General features: G+C 41.1%; 1 protein-coding gene across 1 annotated transcript in view; it reads left to right on the forward strand.

The window, feature by feature from the left end:
- The window catches only part of fam20ca (FAM20C golgi associated secretory pathway kinase a), a 42,274-nt gene that overhangs the window by 1,439 nt on the left and 27,123 nt on the right, over positions 1 to 13,712 (forward strand). Inside the window, exon 3 of the mRNA XM_046034154.1 lies at positions 3,879 to 3,957. Coding sequence (XP_045890110.1) covers positions 3,879 to 3,957 — 79 coding nt within the window. The remainder of the gene's footprint in view (positions 1 to 3,878; positions 3,958 to 13,712) is intronic.

The following is a 13,712-nucleotide window of genomic DNA, read 5'->3' on the forward strand; positions in this document are numbered from 1 at the left end:
ACAAGGTGTGTGTGTGTGTGTGTGTGTGTGTGTGTGTGTGAAGTGTAGGAGCTGGTGGAATATACCGCATATGTGTGTACGTCAGCCTGTACTGTAGATTGGGCTGAATATGTGGCCATTATTGATATCTGTCAAGTAGTGGCCTCATGGTGAACAAACATGTTGGAGGTTTGTTCTTTACCGCTAAAAGTTAAGAACAGCCTGCCAATAAAGCATTTTTTTGTTTGTTTCATTTTAATTCACAGAACTGTTTGACTGTGGTTTGAACTAACCTAACTAAAAACTAGCCTACCTTAAATATTTTCATTACAGTGATACATGTCTCTATCTTGTGATATAATGCAACTGGCAAGAGCAACGTTATTATGGGTAAATAAAATAAAAAGTATTTATTTAAAAAAATAAGACTGTATTAAGTCTTGGGGGCAGTATCAGCCTTCAGAAACCCAAACTGGTTGAACCCTTGAGTGAGGTGAGTGCACGTGACTTGTCTGAGTGTGCAATGAATCACAATGTGTGGGTTCCTGTGTACACAGTATGATTGTGTGTGGATGTGTGTGAGTAGGAGGCCCAAATCACACACATATCTGGCCCTTTATCTGCATTTCTGCTTATGTGTGCAAGTTTATAAATCTGCGTTCAGCTGCCTTTTCTCTTGGGAACTGGATATGGATTCTAACAACCAAATGACGCAAGTGTACCGGTGTGTGAGAAAACATGCGACCGCAATGTTGGTGAAGTTATGTATCACAGCTGCTAATGACTTAATCATAAATAAATCCACTACAGGTCCCACTGAGGGATAGGCAGCACTTCATTTCGCCCGACCAATTGCCACATTTGAATGAGAACATCAGTTTTACTGAATTGAAAGTAAGAATTGGAAGACAGATCGGGAGAAAATGAAAATCACACATGCCTATAAAACTTAACATAGCTACTAACCATCTTCAGGAGTCTGAATATCTAAACATTGCTTTCATTACTAATTATCCATTACTGTCTGTCATGTGGAGAAACGTTGCTTTTAAACCAGATAAATAAGTGGAGTCAGTGCAAAAGGAAGTTAACTTACACTTGCTGTTTTGAGAATATCTGCTCTAATTATAGTCAGAAAAGGAAAAACAAATAGGTCGACGTAGTTGGAGTTTCTGTGAGTTATTTGTCTCTCCGACTGATTTGTATTGTTATTCACTGTTTTCACTGTAAATGAAACACTATAAATGCAGTTTATTGAAGCATTATACTGATGCCATCTTATCCAAATCCCCTTTGTGAAAGAGATGTTGTCTCAGTGTGAAGACAAACAACAGTGATTAATATTCACGAATATGAAGCAAATTATTTGCATTATCATTTTTGCTATAGTGGCTTCATACAAACTGGACGGTGAATGCCAAAACATCCTCCTCTGTTCTTATCTCCGTCTATTTGTGCATCAGTGTTCGAAAAGAGTCATTGTGCTTCTTATTGACGCTGTCTCCACTGTCTCCTTGTTATTAGGCCCTCTATCTCGCACAGGCAGCTCACAATCATTCACGCCACACATCTCAGCATACACTTTAGTAGTTTGTGTGTGTTTTTGTCCCCTGTGTTTATAATATATAAACCATCAATCTATGCCCAAACACACCTATAAAAGCGCTCTCTGTCTGCTGAATAGAAAACCCAGTGCAGTGTGTGTTTGTCTGTGTGTGTGCCTGGAAGCATGGATTACAGCTTTGCACCCAGTAATTGGTGCACACACTTACTACTTATCTGTCTCACTAAAATTACAAAAAAAAGAGACAGCATTAGAAAGTTTCCCTGTTCAGCATTTTCTGCGCAGTTATGCTTCCCTCCCTTCTTCCCTGCTCTGTTTCTGTCTCTCTGTTGGGGCGGGCTGCATGTGGCCTTTTGTTCAGTCTTCAGCTGGACTCATAAATCATACGCACAGTAGCATGCAGTGGCACAGGTGAGAGCAGAGTGGATTCATCATCGTGGCATTGGGATGGGAGGGGAGTCTGAAAGCGGTGGGTGAGGCCCGCAGCTTTCCGAAAGACCAGATAACATGAAGGTTTAGAAATGACGACAGGGGACATCGATTCATTTGTGGACGCTTGGAGGAACAAGCGCTAGAGATAGATGGCTAGATCAACCGAGACACATATATTCGCACACGGATGCTGAGACAGATGGCCTTTAGGAGAATCAAAAGAATGTCTTGTTGAAGTTTCCTGTTGTTCAGAGTCATGTTTGATTGCATGTCAGCGCAGATACAATCCAGAGAAACAATCAGCTGAGCTTTGCCAGGGTTTTTTCACAGGGAATTACTTTTTTTGTGTTCAGTTAAAAAACAACATTTTATAAATATCCAGCACCAGGCAGAAAATTGAAGTCAGTCCCTCAAAAATTGTGGCTTATGGGTTTAAGGTTACAGCATTAAAACATAGTTCATAGTCGTTTGCAATCTCTCAAAGGTTTTAGGCTTGCTGTATAGCTGTACCAAGTTGAAGATTACTCTAGGGCAAAACTCCACTTGATCTGGCTGCAGCAAATCTGGAACATGTGTAGGCCTAATGCTCTCAGTGTATTCTTTGGATTTAGTTTCACTCAATATCCATCCTCTGTCGTAAAGCAAAGGCGCAGATCTGAGGTTATGTAGGTTGTACAGCGGATGGAAAAAACGAACGCATTTGAAATTGAGTCACAGCAAATGGGGAGGCTTGCCAGCGGTGAGTGAGACAAAGTGAGACAGACAGAGCGTAACAGAGAGAATAAGAATCAAAGGATGACAAATACAAACAAGAACGAGGGACAATCTGAGAGAAACAGCTTTAGAGTCAATAAAGACAAAAGACAGTTTGTGCAGAGGGTAGAGTGCAGGCAGTTGCTCAGCCAGAAAGTTAGTCAGTAAGTGGGTCCACTACAGGGGGCTTATATTGATATTGGGGTTAGGCAGAAGCGCGTGTTGTGTAATATGCTCAAGTTAATACGCTGTAATAAATGGGTAAATCCCCCGAAAGCCTGTCCATTATGACAGAAACACAAGGCATTTAGACAGGCCTGGCGGTCCCTTTGTTCTAGTCGGAGGCAGGCAGGAAGCTCACAGTAAGTCTCCATCACCCTCTGGGAGACACCGTGGACATGACTGATAGTCAGAGACATGTGCCCTGGCTCCTCTCCCAGGGTACAGGAGGACAGTTTGATGCGAGTGAGAAGAGAAGTGGTTGTGGAGAGTCAAGCGTGTGTGGTTACTACACGTGCGCAAGCATTCACTGACAATGTGTACAATCCACAGAGGCTTACAGAGAAACATCTGGTCAGAATCAGGTCTGTTATGTAGCATGTGCACACGGATGGGAACACACAGTTGGGGTCAATTCATTTGTGATTGAATTCAGTAACATAGTAATGACACCATAGTAATGCGCTGCGGAATTGTAGTTTTAGTGGCCTTTATATCTTAAAAGTGAGCAGAAATTTTCATTCAATCAATGTGCGACACGTGTTGATCTAAAGACACATGTCTTCTGCAAGAACACACAGCCATTCGGTTACATTCAGACAAATTGTGTGTTTCCATGTTGATCCCTCCTTCAAACCCAGAAATTGTTTTCAGCAGATGCTTTTCATGCTCTCAGCCACACCCAGGTGCTAACAACCACCATTGCACTTTGGTTGTCAGGCAAATTGGTCAACAGATGTGACAGCTCTGTTATGCAGTCATGCAAACTTGCTTTCTCCAATTTGGCAAATAGCAAAACAGCTGTGCATATGTGCGAGTATATTTTTGTGTTTATGTTTATATGTGTGTAAATGTGTGTGTGTGTGTGTGTGTGTGTGTGTGTGTTTATGCTTCAAATGCTGATCTAACATCTTGATTGTTTTCTTCCCAGCCATGAAATCAGGAGGCACCCAGCTAAAGTTGATCATGACTTTCCAGAACTACGGACAAGCGCTGTTCAAGCCCATGAAGTAAGTAGCACCGCAAGTGACTGCATGCTAGCACAGACATTCTACATTTACATATTACCCTGCAGTACATTATCTATGTATTGCAGATATTATCATTGTTAGAGTGCCCTTGTTAAACTTCTAATACCAGTTTCTTAGCATTTCTCAGATTCCAGGAAATCTGCATTTTCTAACATCAAAAATCTGTTTGATATACTTGGATATGTTTCAAGAGGGCTACAGGATATCTCATCTGAATAAGTGCCAAACATTGCCGCTGCATCTTTTGGTGCGTTCAGATATGCAGCTTCCCCCCTGTCTGATCTTTTTCTGTCTGCTTTTTAATTAACATCAATAGGCTTATGTGTTAATTAAAATGAGCATTGAGCCATCGTGAAGACATCTTTGGGGAGGCATATATGCTGGCAAAGGCGCAGTGCGCATGAAAAAGAGCTGTCTGAGTTTTGCCCGGTGAATTCCCATGCCAACACGGATAAACAGTGTCCAGGCCAAGTGGGCTGCGATCAGAAGTAATTGCTCAGGAGCCTGGTTTGATTGCTATAAAATGCAGAATGGTTTTCTTCATGAGAGCCTTGGTGGAGTGTATTAGATCCTGGGAGAGAGAGATGGAGACAGACGTAGAGGGTGTTTGCTTGCAGAACTGGCGAGTGATGCCTGTGAAAGCCCAAAGTGTCATATCTTGACAACCTGCACAGGTATAGTTTGCCATGATTCTTTTTTTCAGGTGCACCAATCCTATTACCACACCAGCCAAAGTCACATTAGTAAGAGGATAAGGAGTCTAGGCCTGTGAGTTCAACATCAGCTTGGAAATGAATTATGAAATGTTGCTACTGAATATCTTTTCACTGTTTGTTCTTGATTTATGGAGAGGCTTTTATGGAGTTTATTCAACGTTTATTCACTTTTCATACCCCTTATTCAGCACCTCTTTACCTGAATGCAGTGGCACTTCATCCGTGAATATATACACAAAAACATCAGCAACAGACAGAATTTGGACGAGTAATTTCCGTATCCTGAGTTGGCATTTCATTTCAAGGTCAGTCAGTGGCTGAATTTTAGAACACGAGGCGTTGTTTACTAAATTAGCCTCAGAAAATATGGGCCAAATTATGGCAATCCGAGCATATATTGTAGCTTTCATACACACAAGCCTTTCAGTCACCACAGCACCCAGCAGGCATCAATGGCACATTCATATCTGACAAGAACAGATGCTGTGTTTGTGTGTGTCTGTGTGAGTATTTTTGATTAGCTATTAGACTGGCCTAGGCATTCAGGGGCTGCTTCTAGGCAATATGGACAATCAGACAATATGTGCACATGCATGAGTAGTATGCATAAGTGCCAGTGAGATGGCAGGATGGGTCAAAGAAGGAGGAGAGCATTGTGGTCACGCCATGTGCTGTTGCTGTGTTATTAAGGGTATTAACAGGAGGAGGCCATCATCAGCAGTTATGCAATCTCTTGTTGCTTTACATATAGGATAGGACATACATGCAAATACATGTATACATACATACTATGTACTCACCGGCCACTTTATTAGGTACACCTGTTCAATTGAGCTAAAGATTAAAAGATTGGAAAAATGTTGCCTGGTCTGATGAGTCTTGATTTCATCTGTGGATCCATCCCCCCTTGTATCAACAGTTCAGGCTGGTGGTGGTGGTGTAATGGTGTGGGAGATATTTTCTTGGCACACTTTGGGCCCCTTAGTACCAACTGAGCATTGTTTAAACGCGACGGCCTACCTGAGTATTGTTTCTGACGGTGTCTATCCCTTTATGACCACAGTGTACCCATCTTCTGATGGCTACTTCCAGCAGGATAATGCACCATGTCACAAAGCTCAAATCAGCTCAAACTGTTTTTTTCAACATGACAATGAGTTCACTATACTCCACTGGCCTCCACAGTCACCAGATCTCAATCCAACAGAGCACCTTTGGGATGTGGTGGAACAGGAGATTTGCATCATGGATGTGCAGCTGACAAATCTGCAGCAACTGTGTGATGCTGTCATGTCAATATGGAACATAGTCTCTGAGGAATGTTTCCAACAGCTTGTTGACAAAATTTAAGGCAGTTCTGAAAGCAAAAGGCGGTCCAACCCGGTACTAGCAACGTGTACCTAATAAAGTGGCTAGTGATAATACTAATCTGGCATAATACTTGATACATAGATGAAGATTAAAGCATACGACCAAAATCAACAACACTCAAGGCAAACAGGAAGTGTTTATAAAAAGGCTAACCTGTAGAAATGAGATTCTCTGAAACCACAGATTTTGAATACTGGAACAGAGAAAGATATTCCAGATTTTAGGAGCTACAACTGAAAAAAACGCGGCCACTTCTGGATTTAAATAAGGAATAGGACAGGATAAAAGCCCTTGATCCAATTATCTGTGTCAAGGTGGTGTCAAATGCAGCGGAGAAGCGGAGTAAAATTAACATTGAATAGTCCCCTTTGTCTGCACACCTGCAGCACTATTTCAGTGTTTCTGACGGATTGATACTTATGAAAGATATTATGTTCCTCAACCAGTTGGAGAAGCTGGTTGGTGACAGCTTTTTCTAGAATTTTAGAAAGGAATGGATGTTTGGAAATGGGCCTATACTTATCTAAAATGGTGTCAACTAGCTAGGCTTTTATATATATTAAGGAGGAGAGGAGAGGGTGATTGACAATAGAGAAAAGACAGGGGGCAATGACAGGGAGGACCTCTTTCAGAAATTTAGTAGGGATTATGTCAGTAGGGATGGGTGATGAACGCATATGAGAAACTATATCTGAGAGTTGAATGGAAATAATGCTGACAGCAGAACACGGAAGGTGGCAGAGTGATAAATGCCATGATTGAAATATGATCTGAGACCAGCGATCTTGCCAGCTAAGAAATTTAGGAACTTATCACAGTCGTCAGAGGAGGTGGCAGGAAAACTAAATTGGGTAATGCTTGTTATTGTTAAATGTATGTAGGATTCATTAAGTTTTGTCAAGCAGAACACAGATAAAAAGTCCCTGAGGACTGAAGGCCGTGTCAACATATAAAATTGTCTTAAAAACAAAACATCATAGCACCATTGCAACTTATTAAAACTACTAAACATAAAGCATACACTTATCTAAAGTGTCTTTAGACTTGAAGTGGCAGATGTTCTGAATTTCATGTCTGAGTAATACAATAGCCACATTTTTCAATATACCTTCAGCTAAGTGGAAGATTGAAGTCTCAGGTTCAGAGTTATTAGAATCTAGAAGGTAAATGATTAAATTATAGGTGCCATGAGTTTCATTTTAAAACTTAAATGAACTTAGAAACTTGAAAATGTAAAGGAAAAGCGCTGCTTTCTTACAGTATAAGTAAAGCAGTCTTTCTCAGTTGCTGTCAAAAACAGCTTTGACTTTAATTACATGTCATTTTCTGAATTACATGCTACAGATTCCTGCAACTCTTTAGCCTGTCATATTTTATTCAGAGTCCTTGCTTTGGCTGTCACAGTGATCTGTCTCCAGTGTTTACAGATATTATACAAAAGTCCTCAGAGCGCAAACAGAAATACAGTTTTCTGAGTGAAACAATGTAGAAAAATAATCTTTGTTCCACTTTTCTTAAAGCACATCATGAGGTTCTGTCATTTCTACCATGGCACTGATGTGTCCCACTTTTATTTTTGCTACTGTGGTGCATTCTGGGTACAGTAGTTCAGAACGTTGCTGTGTTGCATTGTTTTTCTTCACCTGTCCCATTGCGCAGCATCAAGTGGTGCTTCAAAGAGGCTTTGATGTTTCGGGCCTCCTTTGAGCCGAATGCAAATCTGCACACTGGCATGGGCCAGGAAACTGCACAAGCTGACAGCTTGCCAGACACCTCCACACGATGTTTTCTCTGTGCTGCTCTGGGAAAAAAGTTTGGAGTTCCGTTTTATCTGTCTGACTAACTCTATGATTGCTTTGGTGGGTGCCCACAAAGGGGTAGAAGATGCTTGTATCATTTTTTATGCTGCAATTTGGTGAAGGGGTTTAGGTCACAACGACTTGTTTTCCCCACACAAAAAATGATCCCATCTGATTTTTGTGCTAGCCAAATGTTTATGATACATTCCCACGCAAGAATTTGACAATCAAACATGTACAAATATAGTGCTTTGACTACCTAAAAGTAAAAAGTGGATGATTTTCATTGGCGTCACCTGTGAGAAAGTCTTTGCTTTATTCAACAAAAATGAATACAAAATAGATTCAATTGGAACTAAAGATGGGAACATCAGATGGCTGTGAGTAAAAAGGTCAAAGGCTGCCATCCTGCCAGGAGTGAAATTAAGTGGCATGTGAAAAGAGAGAGAGGGCTGGTGTTGGATAACAGATGAGAAGCAGAGATTGACCAGAGGATAGGGGAGCGGAGATCACTGCCAACCTGTCAAGGAACTGGGTCCTCCAGCTGGAGCCAGGTTACAGGGGGCAACCCTGCATGCCAGGCCTTCGTGTCTGTCTGGCTTGAGTCCCTGATGCCTGTCCTATCCCATATCCTGCCAAGATTCTGGTTCTGGTGTGTATACATATGTTCATGTTATGCTAATTGGATGTGTCAGACAAAGAATTGAGGGAATGAGAAAGGAGGTATTAGCCTCAGACATGCAAAGAAAGAATTAATTTCTCCATCACACGCTGTTGGACAAGCCTGTTTCCACCTCCCCTCTCACTTTGATTTTGTTGATAGTATCAGAGTTCAAAATGGTACACGAATTGCAAGAATAGCAGAAATGACTTTGATCATCCCTGTTTATTGTGTACATGCCCCAGTTGTGTTCAGAGCTGTCATATCCACACACATGTGAACATATATATATAGGGCACACATGGCCATCTTTAAGCACCGTGGGGAATCAGGATCCGTCCTCATCCGTGTGAACACTACCTGTTTTGACAAGCTTGAGCTCTTAACGCTGGTAAAGCCAGTGGGGCCTCTTTGCTGCAACACCCAAGAGGCAGCTTGGTTTATCATGTACAGGCTGTTTCATAACCACGGCCACCATTGGAGGGCCTCATTATATCTACTGTGCCCCATTTGGGTTAGGACTGACATTCCTTCATGGATCCTTTCTGTTTAGATGGGGAATCCTATTAAGACTGAAGCCATCTAATATCCTCGGGAGATAACCTTGTCCTGCTCTGGTTATTGACCGGATAATGAAAGATTGATTATATTATAATTGAGCTATTCAAACAGCTCAGTTATAACAGCTGTTCATTAGGGGTGAACAATTAATTGAAATCTTATCAAAATTGCAATATGGCCTACTGCGAATTTCTAGGACTGACCCCACATAGTCGAAGGTTCGATTTGGTTTGATGGGCGAAGCCTGATTCGACTGTCAATCTCACAGTCGAAGCTTTGCAGCAAAATGAGGATCGTGCGATTTTGGTGATATGGGGGTGCTCAACGTCTGATTTTACAAAGAACTACCAGTTTTTTCCAAATAAGTTAATATACTGCCTATTACAACATAAATTTCAACATAAAATGCTGTAAATAAACATGTAAAAAGAACAAACACAGAAATGTTTTAAAAGTGCATGAATAAATCCAAAATTACCCTTAAAGAAGGGGGGTCAGTGGCGTAGCATGTATGTGTGTGTGTGTAGCCCTGCAGTCTATGACGTAGCCTAGTGGCAGAGAGACCCCTGCCTCTCGCTGTTGTGCCAAGTTGTTCGCACCTTGCGGGACCTTCAGATCATTTATCACCATTGATGAACCACACCAAAAATATTATATTGTTTTTAAATAGTACTTGAAATAGACATGAATGCATTTGTCGGCCGCACGGCACTAACGCAAAACTCTGCACAAGATCGGTGAATGGCAGGCGAGCAGAGCAGAAAGGAAATGATCAACAATAAGCCTCAGTTTATCTTTAACGTTAAATGTACAGTGTAAGTTACAGTAACTAATGAATAGAGGCTACAGTTCTGCAGCTTCTACCGTGTACCGTGTAAAACACCAATTTAAATCAAATATTGTCATGCTGCAGAGATTTCCTGGCCTCCACATCATATTCTAAAGACTTATGAAAACATCTTTGTTTGGTACAGATCCTTGCAAAAATCACTCCATAATCATTTAAATATGTTTTTCAATGAAAGTGAGAATAATTATGTAAAAATGATCATTCCCTCCAACATAGCAAATTATATCGTACTTTCAATATAAGTCAAAATAATTGCAGTTAGATATTTTTTCAAAATCGTTAAGTTCCTACTGTTCATAACATACATTTCATGGCTTGTGTTCTTTGTTCACCGGCTGAATTTAGTCTTCTACAACCACAGAGATTTTTAGATCTATGCACCAAGTTAACAATCCCGTCAAATCGTGACTTGATAACAAGCATCTGTGGACCAATTGAAAAAAAAGACTGCTTCACAGATTGAGTTGTCCCTGTCATTCACACAACCCATTCCTATAAAGAATAGAAACCCAATGAAAGGATAATGGTCTCACATTATGGAAAAAAGCCAAATCACATGGAGCTTCAGAAGAGCCATCCTGATCCAAACAGGTCCCATTGTTAAGAACCTGAACATCTCATTTTACGGAACAATACAGCATGATTACATACACACACATGCACTTAAACACACTGTACATTTACATGTGCAATAAATACATGGCATGTACAAAAAAACCCTCCTGAATTCATCACCATGGCTTGGCACTGACATATTTTTCTATATCTTAGACCTTTAAGGGAAAAATATTATTGACATAATATACATTGGAGTTTTTTCTACTTCTTTGGTAGTCACTTGTGTAACAGTGTCGCCCCAACAAGCTCCCACAAGGGCTATAAAAATGCTGCTGGCTCTCATAAGTTGGACACAATTTTGAGAGGTGGCGTCTGAGCTCATCTTTGGGTGTGTGCACAGATTAAGCATGTTACTATAGACAGCTGTTCGCACAGCTGCAGCTCTCACACACACACACACACACACTCATATACAGTACATTCTGCACACAAGCAGCAAAGAGAAGGAAGCTGTGGGGGTTACGGAGTTCGTGCACCCTCCATCACCCAGGGCTGGTAGCGGAAAATCTGTGAGCAGTGATCCGAGCTGCAGCTGTAACCGCTCACTCAGAGATGTGGGTATATTACACAGAAGGTGATGACTGCAGGCCAACACTCTGCCCGCACACACAATAGAAAACAATCTCATTCACTCACGACCACTCACCACTTAACACTTCCCTAATGATTTTTACCGTGACAAGTCAAAAAGCCTTGAAGTGCATGGAGAGACTTTAAATGTGATGAAATGTCAAATCTTTTCACATTCACTTTAACATCCTTGTCCACGATGAAGTTTTCTGACCTCAGTCTTGCACATTATGAAAAGCTTCAGCTGAGTTGTCACATCCATCTTTCCACTTGCTGCTAGGTTATGTAAACTTTGGCTGCACGACTTTGTGGCTTCATCAGCCTTTCTGGCTGAACGGTGCTTGGCAGGAGAGAGACTCCACAGGTTTTCTGCAGCCCCTGCTGTGCAGTGCTGGCATCAAAGTGGCCTCACAGTTGTCCCAGTGAGTCCACTCATGCACACTAGACCAATCAGCTGGTGGAGGACAGAGCAGCTCAGGATGCCAACCAATTTGTCTGACCTGGCTGTTGAAATCAATGATAATCTGTAGCCAGCAGGTGTGGTTTGCTCATGAGCGGGCAGAGATAGAAGAAGCTATATATTTGAAGTGTGTGTGTGTGTGTCTACATCCAATATGTATATTCTTTCACATGGCTGTTCATCTGGTAGTTTTTTAATTCTCTTTGTGTGTTTAGTGCTTGTGAACATGTAGGTCTTTTTTAGACTATTGTTATCATATGGTTTTCCATACTTGCAGGAAAAACAGGATAATGTAAGATGCACGAAGCAGATGTGTCAGGCAGAGAAACGTTACGTTAAAAGTTGCCTAACAGTGTTCTCAGCGAAACCCACAGAGTTTGAGTGTGTTGACATCCGTGTTTCTTGGTAATGTTACAAAACTAGTTATTTATTTCAAAAGGTTACATTTCGAATGAAATTAGTGCAATTTAAAAAGGAAATAAAATAAAAGTATTGAACCTCACTCTTTTTGTTTACAGTGTAGGCCTGGAACAGCTTTTGAATTTGATGAAAACATTTTTGTTTTAAAAACACTTCAGAACTTGCAGTACTTAATGAACAAAGGGATGAGAGTCACTGTTAACTTTATGTTCTGCATCTGGGAATCTAAATCACCGTTCAACCTGCTGTTTATGTTATAGCGTAGATGATTAATTAAGCCTAAATGTTTGATCTTGTTAGTTTATGGTATAGCAGCCCTTTAGCCCAGGAATTGATCCCATAACAGCCGATTTCTCACCTGACAATTTCTGTCCAGTGCAGGAAGAAGTGTGCCCTTTATGGGACGAGACAGAAAGTAAGGGTTTGAACTGCAATTAACATTTGCCTTTTTATTAACCATAATCACAATCTTTCCCTAACTTTAATCAAATGTCGTGCCTTGATCATAGTTTATTAGCCATAGCCAAATAAATTATTATTTGCCATAATAATATAATAATACATTTTATTTGTAGCTGCGATGGACTGGCGACCTGTCCAGGGTGTACCCCGCCTTCCGCCCCAATGTCAGCTGGGATTGCCTCCAGCCCCCCGCGACCCTGTACGCAGGATAAGCGGTTGACGATGGATGGATGGATGGATTTTATTTGTGGGTGCCTTTCATAGCACTCAAGGAAAACTTACAGATTAAAACAGTTAAAATACATTTCAAGGAGGCAATACAATAAAAAATCCAAACGTGACACAATTTAAAGATTAAGATAAAATAGAATAGAGAAAAACAATTTAAAAAAGCAGTTCATCCTGAAGCCAGTTGAAGGTGGAATTATGTGGGGTAAGTCTTTCAAAATAAGTGGGTTTTGAGCAAAATTTTAAAGGAGGATAAGGACTCTGTCGTACGGATGAATAGAGGGAGGGAGTTCCAAAGGTGAGGTGCACGATAGCTGAAGGCTCTGAACCCCATTGTGGACATGCGGGCAGAAGGAATGGGAAGTAGTGAGGAAGAGAGGATTGGAGAGTTTGGGATGGGGTGTAGGGCTGAAGTAGTTCAGAGAGATAAGGAGGAGCAAGATTATGGAGTGCTTTGAAGGTGAGAAGAAGAACTTTAAAATCAATACGGTGATTAACAGGAAGCCAGTCCAGTTGTTTTAGAAGTGGAGTAATGTGTTCAGAGACTGGGGCTCTGGTGATAGTACCGGCAGCAGAGTTTTGAACCAGTTGGAGTTTATGAATGAACTTGTGAGATAGACCAGAGAGAAGGGAGTTACAGTAATCAAAACAGGAAATGACAAGAGCGTGGATGAGAGTAGCAGTGTTATGATGTGTAAGTGAAGGACAAAGGCGATTGATGGTGCGTAAGTGGAAATAAGCAGACCGGGTAAGATTATTGATGTGTTTTTCAAAAGAAAGTGTCCTGTCGAGGATGACACCAAGACTCTTGACGTGGGGGTGGAGGGGAGAGTGGAATTGTCAATGAGGAGAGCAATTTGGATATTTTACTCGGGTGGATTTGGAGCCAACAAGGAGAATTTCAGTATCATTGTTAAGTTTGAGGAAGTTTTGAGTGAATCAGGTTTTAACTTCATCTAAGCAGTCAGTTAGAGAAGATGGAGGGAGCATAGATGTAGGTTTGGTGGACAAGTAGAGC

This window comes from Micropterus dolomieu, linkage group LG02 (assembly GCF_021292245.1).
Source record: "Micropterus dolomieu isolate WLL.071019.BEF.003 ecotype Adirondacks linkage group LG02, ASM2129224v1, whole genome shotgun sequence".
Taxonomy (NCBI): Eukaryota; Metazoa; Chordata; class Actinopteri; order Centrarchiformes; family Centrarchidae; genus Micropterus; species Micropterus dolomieu.